At 41.0% G+C, this 9,439-nt stretch overlaps 1 protein-coding gene across 3 annotated transcripts; it reads left to right on the forward strand.

Moving 5' to 3' along the window:
• Positions 1 to 1,075: 1,075 nt before the first annotated feature.
• plpp5 (phospholipid phosphatase 5) lies at positions 1,076 to 8,079 on the forward strand. 3 transcript variants are annotated; one of them, XM_030060903.1, is made up of 8 exons: positions 1,076 to 1,211; positions 2,443 to 2,585; positions 2,689 to 2,797; positions 2,992 to 3,082; positions 3,221 to 3,284; positions 3,409 to 3,533; positions 3,825 to 3,995; positions 5,326 to 8,079. In XM_030060903.1, the coding sequence occupies exons 2-8, from the start codon at positions 2,515 to 2,517 to the stop codon at positions 5,493 to 5,495; spliced, it is 801 nt and encodes a 266-aa protein (XP_029916763.1). In that variant the 5' UTR covers positions 1,076 to 1,211; positions 2,443 to 2,514; the 3' UTR covers positions 5,496 to 8,079. The 3 variants fall into 3 exon arrangements, with proteins under 3 accessions (XP_029916763.1, XP_029916766.1, XP_029916765.1); XM_030060906.1 differs by lacking the exon at positions 1,076 to 1,211 and adding an exon at positions 1,576 to 1,595; XM_030060905.1 differs by lacking the exon at positions 1,076 to 1,211 and adding an exon at positions 1,720 to 1,897.
• The last annotated feature ends 1,360 nt before the right edge of the window (positions 8,080 to 9,439 follow it).

A 9,439-nucleotide genomic window follows, 5' to 3' on the forward strand; every position in this document is an offset into this window, starting at 1 on the left:
TAAAGAAAAAAAAATCTAACTCGAACATTTTATACGGTTAGATCCAAAACTTCCTAAACATGTCTCAATACTGACACAAACTCAAATTTAGGTTCTAATTTTAGAAACCCCTCAAAAAAAAAAAAAAAAAAAAAAAAAAGCAACACGCCCATGCTCTGATTTCAGCCACTAGATGGCGCTCTACTCTTCGTGACCGTATAAAAGAAGTGACGTGGCTTCTTGCATCCAGTCCGTCAAACTAAACAAAAAAATGTGCAGTATTATTTCCGGTTTCCAAGGCAACGTATATTTGAGGTTCCATATTAAAAGCTGGAGGGTGGACTTTAAGTAAACTCAAAATGTTTATATTTTAATTTTAAATAAAGCCCATTACTCACTGAATCAACAATTAAAGTGGTAAAATAAGAAATTCACACAGAGGTTTGATTTCTAATTCAATATAATATAGTTCCTCATTAATACGTACTGGTAGGTTACAACTTCAAACTGAAACTAATAAAACTATACATGTGACACTGTAGGCAATAAAATTAAATGCTCCATTTGATCAAAAATGACAAAGCAGTTTAGTCTGTTAAAAGTAAAGTTAAAAGCGTGGGATTTTCATTTTTAAAGCGGTACAGGCTGCCTCCAAATGCACTGCTGTGGTGTAAATTTACTGTGTAGCTTTGAAATTAATTTGGTGAATGACAATTAGTGATTCTAGCAGAATTTACAGTCCAACATATATGTATACATTTATGAAAAAAGTTAAAGGCTTGGATTTAATGTGCTCTGTCTGACTGCTGATATTCACATCTTTAAATTTTTGTTTCTGTCCTCTGTCCAGTATCTATCTATCTATCTATCTATCTATCTATCTATCTATCTATCTATTACGCTCTTTATGTCAAAGTATTGTTGTTGTTTTCTTTATAAATCATCAATCCCTATATATTCAACAAAATAAAAGTACTGCATTGGAAAACAATACACCGGAAGTGTGTCTGTTATTGTTGGTAACTTCACTCTCACACACACACACACACACACACACACACACACACACACACACACACACACACACACACACACACACACACACACACACACACACACACACACACACAGAGCTCTGTTTCTTTGAACTCTCCAAACGTGATACTTCCTCACACGGTATAAACAGATGATGCTGAGGCCTGATCCACGCTGACAGAAGGATGAACGATAAGGTAAAAATAATAATACATATATATATATCAGACTGCGATTAATTCAACAGATTTTGCTTTTGCGGTGTGATTCGCGGTCGTAGCAAGAATGCTCATTTTTGCATCGTGTTTGTAATTTTCACCCGAAAACCTGTTAAAATGATGGTGTTTTCTGCTGGGCTCTGTACCAAACAAACTAACATATGCAGAATCCATTTTATAGGCCGGAGCATCTCTGTAGCACCAGGGTCTTCAATTTAAAACAGCATTTTGATCTTTGGCGGAAAAAAACGCCGTTCCTGACACTGGGATACTGATTTAGCCTCATTGCGATTTAGATAATATCTCGATGAATTGTTCGGCGCTGGCTGGCAGTGTGTGTTGGTGTGCAGAGAGATGAATAATGTAAGTTTTGGGTCAGGGCAGAGGATGAGTTTGACAATGCGGAAATGGGCCAGATGTCCAGCTTGACAGATGTTGCTAGCTAATGCTAATGCTAACATGAGCAGCGTCGGATGAGCTGGCTCCTTCGTGTTTTGTCTCATCTACACTGAGCGCTAACCTTAGCATGCCGACTTGTTGTAGGCACTAGCAGGGAATTTAATTGATTGAATTGACAGAAAGCACTGGTAGTAAACCAATTAACCCATTTCTGAATTTTGTGTGTCACCTAACGTGGCTTGGAGCTCCGGCTGAGGACAGGACAGGTGAGGTGTGTGGTGTTGGCCTAGCCGGCCGGTGAAGCAGCTTTGGCCAGGCAGGTGTAGACATTACACCTCAGACAGGTGGCTAGTCACTGAAAAGCTACCACACATCAAATACTTATTCACTTTCCCCCATTTCCTTCCTGGTGCAAACTGCCAGGCCTGCCAAAAGGTAGAGTTATAGATGGATAGACTGATTCTTGTACTTGTCTCCTTGGGGAAATTGGTTTGCAGCATAATACAAATGCATTTCATGACAGCATCACAGAGTCACCAAGAGACAGTCAGTACTCATACATACACACACGCTCATGCAATACCTCAGAGATATTATGAGCAAAAGAAACAAGAGAACCATAGTTAGGATGGTACCAAACTACCCCAACCAGCTGGCTGTCCTGCTTTATTAATTATATGTATTGTCCTCCTGCTTTAAACTTAATGGATTGTGTGACAAATGAAAATTTCGATCTCAATTTAGTCTGTTTTGGTGAAAAGTTCAAGGCTGTGTGCCGACTCATTTTCCCTTCATTTTCTCTCTGTCCCAGTAAAGGGTTCGGGCTTGCTTGTGTGTTGACCATGCTGGCTGTTGACTGAAGTCCACCCCCCAAGAAGCCAAAATGAAGAGGAGGCTCCTGCGTGGTTTACTTTCAGAAGTCTCCATTCGCATGGTGCTTCTCATTGTGTTCCTGTGAGTGTTGTCGACCTCTTAGCCGTGCATGTCTCTCTGCAAGGATTTGGTTATTCAAAACGGCCGACGCTGACAAGCTCTGTTTGTGTGTTGTTACCCTCAGTGTGACGGAACAGCTTCCTCCTTTCTACCGAGAAATCCAAGAGGAGGAGATGTGGCTGTATAAATTCCATCGTGTGCAAAAGGACCACGTGCCCACCTTGCTTATGTTTGTAAGTATTTTCAAAAGTTAAAGTTGAACGACATCCCTTTCCTTACAATGCCCCTATTCCCTACAATGTTTGCTGAGGAGTATCTCAATGAAAGCACAGAGAGGGGGTGAGGTAATCAATGAAAGACATCTATTATTCATTTGCCCTGAATGCCCTGTTAGATTTGTTATGCTCTCTTTTTCCCCCGTCATCAGAGTGTAGCGTGTTTCACCCCGTTGATCGTAATCCTGCTTTTCACCGTCCTGAAGAAAGCAGAGAGGGGAGATCTGAAAGAAGCCTCGCTGGGTAAGGAACAGAGCATTTGTTAAAGACTTTTGATTGTCCTCGAGTTGAATGAATTTTTAAATTTTTGTTTGAGTCATATGAAAGGAGACATTAGCAGAATGGGGAATTGCTTCACTTCTATGCCTCTCTGTTACACAGCTGTGACTCTCACTCTGGTGCTGAATGGAGTTTTCACCAACGCCATCAAGCTCGTTGTTGGCAGGTAAACACATCAGTGTCAACTATAAGCTGCACGCTCCAGCTCAGCACACAAAAATACTCTGTGTGTTATGGTGGATGGATGATGGTGGTGAGCCTGTTTTTTGTTTTCTACGTGCTTGCCTCAGGCCGCGACCCGACTTCTTCTACCGCTGTTTCCCAGACGGTCAGATGAACCTGGAGATGCACTGCAGCGGCGACCCAGATGTAGTCATGGAGGGCAGGAAGAGCTTCCCCAGTGGACACTCTTCCTGTAAGAGATTTTCTTTTTTTTTTTTTTTTTTTAGATTATTCCTCTGTAAGCTGATGCATTCTCATAAGCAGTCACAGAGAAAAGGAAGCAAGCATTAGAAGGAGGCGGGGTGTGTGGAGTACATATGAAAATGGTTGTATGTTAGTGTATTTTTAGCTCCAGGCATCTGCTCTTTTGTGTGAGCGACAAAACATCTCACTCCTCTCTCTTTTTTTCTTTTTTCGTTCTGTCTGCATTGCTGCTATCTCTCCATGTAGACCTTCCTCTAACACTCCTCTCTCTTTGTCCCAGTTGCGTTTGCAGGATTGGGTTTCACGGCTCTGTACATAGGAGGGAAGCTACGCTGTTTCAACGCAGGGGGCCAAGGCAGAGCATGGAGGCTGTGTGCCTTCCTCACCCCCCTGCTCATCGCGTCCATGATCGCCCTGTCCAGAACCTGCGACTACAAACACCACTGGCAAGGTGAGAGCCAAAGCAGCACTTGGAAGTGCTAAAAGCATGGCCTGCATGGTTGAATCAGAAATAGAAAGTGAGCTCTGAACAGTTCAGTGCACCTCATAAAAGCATCCGTTTTTAAAATTTCCAATATCAGCCCAACGTCAACCACTGTTTTTGAACAAATTTGCAATGCAAAGTTTAAGATGACTGATAGTTTTAATGTGCAGAGTCAATGTCTGCACTCAGCTCTTAAGCATAGTTGATACTCTGAGGTGTAGTTGATGTGCTGAACAAGGCCAAGGACTGCAGAAACATGCTCATCTTGTTGCTGCATTTAAAAAGTAATCAAAATGTAATTGTATGTAATTTGGGGGTGTGGACATTCTCTCTCTCTACAGTTCTGTGTCTTCAAAGAGAAACCTAAAGTTTTGGACTAGTTTCATTATGTTTACACCCACTGTTTGCTTTGCTTTGCTTTCTTTCTTTCTTTCTTTCTTTGGATCCCAATTCGCTGCCTTTAAGATGGTAGCTCCTCTTCCTGAGGTCCACACAACAAAACATAAAATATATAACAAGATATAACTCATGTTAAAAGTCTCAGTAAAAACCTGCCAAGTAAAGACAAGACAAGTAAAAGTCACATCATATTGCATTCCATCATAATTGCTCAGATCAGTTAACACTGTTAATCTGTTTGTTTGTTTGTTTGTTTGTTTTAACTTGCCTTGCCAGGTGCTCCAGTGATCATAGTTGATAACTTGCTCTGCATTGTTATCGAACAAGTTACCAACTATGATCCCCCAACCTTAAGCCAGCAATCATGTTATAGTAGTAGATGATGGTCATTGAATTTCTGCAATATCATGGTTTAAAATTTCAGACGTTTCTTCCAGGCCTTCTAGACAGGGACACTCAGGCAGTTTGATTAATTCTGTTTAGAAGTCCATGAACTTCAGGGTGTCTTACAAAATCAAAGGGTCACTTTACAGGAATGTACCAGAATGTATTTTGGTACAATTTACTATATTAGGTGTTTCTAGTTTGTATGGCTGCCTGTTCTCTGCCAGCCCAGTTGAAGTAGAAATCCAGACTGTTTACCCCATTAGAATGGTCAGGATTTGATACAGCACCTGTATTACAACTAGATAATCAAAATTTGTTGAGCTAAAATTTGTATAACCATGCCTCCTCATCCCCCACCTCTACCCATAATCTGTTTCCACATTTTCCAGAAAGGGTGTTTAACAGACATGCATGAACGGTGCCTTCCTGTAAGTGTTAAAATATGGGACCTTTAACTTGGAATGTAACTCCTAATGTGTGTGCCTGTTTTCTCGCTCTCCCCTTTTTGTAGACGTATTAGTGGGCTCTCTGCTGGGTCTTGCCTTCGCCTGGCTGTGCTACAGACAACACTACCCCCCGCTGCTGGACCCCGACTGCCACCGGCCGCTGTGCCACAGAGAGACTGTTCCTGCTGCACAGGAACGCAAGCTGGTCAACTCCAACTACATACTGCCCCTGTAGACCGGCTGCAGCCGAATAACACTCCCCTTGCTGGTGTGAATTATTATGGGTTACCTTGTAATCCAGGGTAGTTCTGGATTTCTCACCTCTATGTACAGTGCTCATACAACACAGGACTTCATATCCTCACAACAGCTGACCAGATCAACTAAGCACCACAGTAATAGTTCACTGCCCGTAGGTCTCTGCCTCAGCTGTTGTACGTCATCTCCTTATTGAAAGTCACCACCTCAATGTTTTTTTTTTTTTTTGTTGTTTTTTTTTTTCCAAGATTCAAGGCCATGTTAAAAACCAGGGTTGACACTTGAAGGAAAATAGATGTGATTTGAGTGAAACAGAAAAAAAAAAACTGGAGAGTATCACTATAAAACAAACTGTGAGGTTGTCGATGCCGGCTGTGCGTATCTGAAAGCAGCGCCTCTTGTTCGCTTGACCTTTCCGCTGTAGTTAAAACATCGAGTGGTTAATGACAATGACCGGATTGACATTGTGTATCTCTCGGCCTCTGCAGTTTTTCCCTCTACTGCCTCATCCGTCTCGAGTGCTTTAAATCTCTCTGTCTTCCTAAAGCATATTCTGAATGTCACCCTGTTTCCGCGCACAGACGTCGTATGGAAAGACTTCATACTCGGTCGTCACTATAAACATCCAGATGTAGCACATAAATTCAACTCTTATTATCACAGTTTTTTGCGATGCCTGCTGTACTTGTTATCAATTCTTTGTGATAGACGAGTGATTATCACTTCTCTGCTCCAGCTAGACAGCAGAGGGGCTATCACAGAGGAGTGTGGCTGTAACAGACTAACGAGATATGTGTATTTCTACATCAGTCGTCTCAGGCATAAGTCTGGTTCTGGTAAAGCAAACTGGCCTCCTCTCCCAACCCAAACAGTCGCTTGTTTGAAGTGTGAACTGTCAACAGTGAGTGCTTTGGGGCGATGTGGAAGGACGGCAGTGTTTGTGGTTGGTTGATGAAGGAGATCCAGTGGAACCAGATCTTTTCTGATGAGCCTGCTTGAGGCAGGACTCACAGCGAAGGCCCAGCCTCTTCAGGTATGTGGTGCTAGCCTGCCGGTTCTTCTGCAGGTCAGGTTTTCTATCCTGTTAATAGACGGTCTTCTTGGCACATACTGTGTTTTTTTGTGTTTGTTTGCTTGTTTTGTCACCCACAACTGGTGTTTATTTGCGGCGTTTGTGCTTTTGAGTGTCACAACCACAGTGAACCCTTCAGCCGGTGGTTGTTGCATTTTGGTTCTCACTTTTTTGTGGTCTTTATTCTCTCTGTGTTTTCTTGTCTTTAGGATAAAGCTGAAAGGCTGGTTTTAAAAAAGTGGAGCAAAAAAAAAAAAAAGATTTTTATATCTATCGTTGACATAGATGAGATTGTTTTCATAACAATCAAACCTGGTCATGTTTTTTTTTTTTTTGTTTCTGTGTGGAAACCAGCCAAAGTTTTGATGGGTCAAAGCACTTTGCTCATTGCTGTGAATCAAGCAAAAGCAATCACATCTCAGTGATTCTGGACCAAACGGCTTGGTAGAAAAAAAAAAACAACAGACTAATTTGTGCCTTTGTTTACCTCTTTTATTTATGGCTCTCTGTTAATCAGTGGGGTATATACTGCATGTGTGACAGTACGTGCCCTCTAGCATTTACATTCTGCTGTAGAAACACCTTTGGGTCTGACACTAAACTCATGGTTGTTTGTACAGTAATGTGGGATTCAGTAGGTATAGAAGTACATCATGCAAATGTGACATGTTGCCTTTTTTACCTCAGAAAAAAAACATGGATTTTTTTCTATAGATTTAAATGGTGATGGTGTTTGATGGGTACAGATCTAATTTGTTTGTCTGGGTGGAAGGAGGTGGAACCAACATTGATAAGGGTAGCTAATTGGAAACAAGCATTTGACTTTATACAGGTCATCAAGACCAACAGTATTTTATCTCAACTTACTTTGTAAATCTTATTTATAAGATAATGTGCAAGTCTGTAACTGTTATATTTAATTTTGGGACAAGGTGAAAGTTACTTGAATTTTAAACACGCTTGTGTTTACCCGAAATGTGATAATGTTATTTCATGATAAAAACAAATCATATTTCTGGGCAAATGGTTTTCTGGTAGATCTGTCATATATACAATGCTTACTGCACCTTATGATGTTTGAGTACATACTGTGGATGAAACCGTATTGCATGTTCCACTGCTTAAGGGCGACATGTTTCCCTCGTTACTTTGTCCTTGACTTTGGCATCTATCAGGTCACAGAGCCCTCATATTTCTTCCATTGTTTTTTGTGATTTTTTTTTTTTTTCCAGATCTGAAGGCAGTGTTGATTCAGGTTGTTATTAATGTCCGTGCGTCCTCCGATCTCCTTCGGACCGAGTGGCAAGGGATTATACGAAAACTCGTCTGTTGCTTTGTTCTTGTCATGCTGATCATTTGCCTTGGCTTGTAGGATGATAGCGGCTGCTCCTGCTGACATGGTATCTTGATTGTATATGTTGTGATGCTTTTACTTGATCTTTTGGTGACTCTAAATGAACTTTCTAAATAAACTCAAATCCACACTGTCCTTGCAGGCCTATATTATTAAGTCAGCAATCCTGTTATCGAGCATGGTAATTGAATGCAGCAACATGCATGGAAATGGTCTAATTAAAGCAGGGGATTCCTAAATATTTTCATGTCATGCTCCATTAAGTAGATACAATCTGGACAACAGGTGCTGGTTTAGATAAGATTAAACTTTAATCCTTTTGGGGAAATTGAAGCAGAAAAAAGCAATGGGAAGCCACACAGAAATGCACGATAATATCAGCATACCATTGATATCAGCCGATACCAGCTTTAAAATGAAATATTGACATCAAGCTAAAATGAAAAACTCGGCCCATATGATGTGATGTGTGAAACAGGTTAAATGTGTCCTGACTGTGGCTTTTCTATGGATTGTCTCTCAGGGAGGGCATCATCAAATCCTGTTTAAGTAGGATAAATATTAGGGGGGTTTTTTTTGTTTTTGTTTTTTTTTAAAGAAAATGTTACATTAAAATAAGTATGCCATTTACTTAACTCAAGTTTAAGTAGTTTTCATATTTTTCCCAGTGAATGTCAACAAAAGCATTGTGTTTTATGTCTCTGTCTGCCTGTGGGCCATCACGTTAAGAGAAGGCATAATAATATGTTAATTTCACCAGAGGAGAGACTTGATGTTGTCTGCAATTAGGGGGGCGGGATTCGTGTTTATATATTGGTTCTGAAATCAGTGATCAGCCACAAGAGTTGGAAAATATATGCAGGCAAAAACTCCTGTTTAAGTACAAATGCATGAGTGAACGGTGCCCACAAGGATCAGGCTCTTCCAAGGAGATCATCAGCCAGTGGAGGACCAGCAGATGGTTTTGGTGGAGTTGTGACCTGAGGAGGAAGATGAGGACCCTCACTGTCACTGCATTTATCATGTCTAATCTTATAAAACACAACACAACACAACACAACACAACACAACAAAACAAAAAACAGGAAATACAGAGAGACATGGGGGTGCAGTCGTGCATAAACACCTGTGCTAAACTGGTAGATATCGGCCACTTGAAGCTACGTGGCATAATTTATCCACCTTTGCTGGCAGTGAAAATGGATATTAATAGAAACCAATAAAGGTTTTCAGTTTTGCTCTCCCTCTCTGTTGTGCACCAAAATGCTAATTTGACGTGTAACTTGTATTATAATGTGCAGCAAACTGGGGAAAAAAACAAACAAAAAAAAAAACAACAACAACACCAATCTGTCTGCATTTTACAATATTTCAGTAACATGCTCTATCTCATGCGGCTGGGCTGTTGTTAATCGCGGTGGGCGTGGCTTTCAGAGTATGACGTATCCGCGGAGCAGCGTCCTCTCACGTGATTGGCTGGATGTGACGTATGGAT

Source organism: Myripristis murdjan, chromosome 9, assembly GCF_902150065.1.
Source record: "Myripristis murdjan chromosome 9, fMyrMur1.1, whole genome shotgun sequence".
Taxonomy (NCBI): Eukaryota; Metazoa; Chordata; class Actinopteri; order Holocentriformes; family Holocentridae; genus Myripristis; species Myripristis murdjan.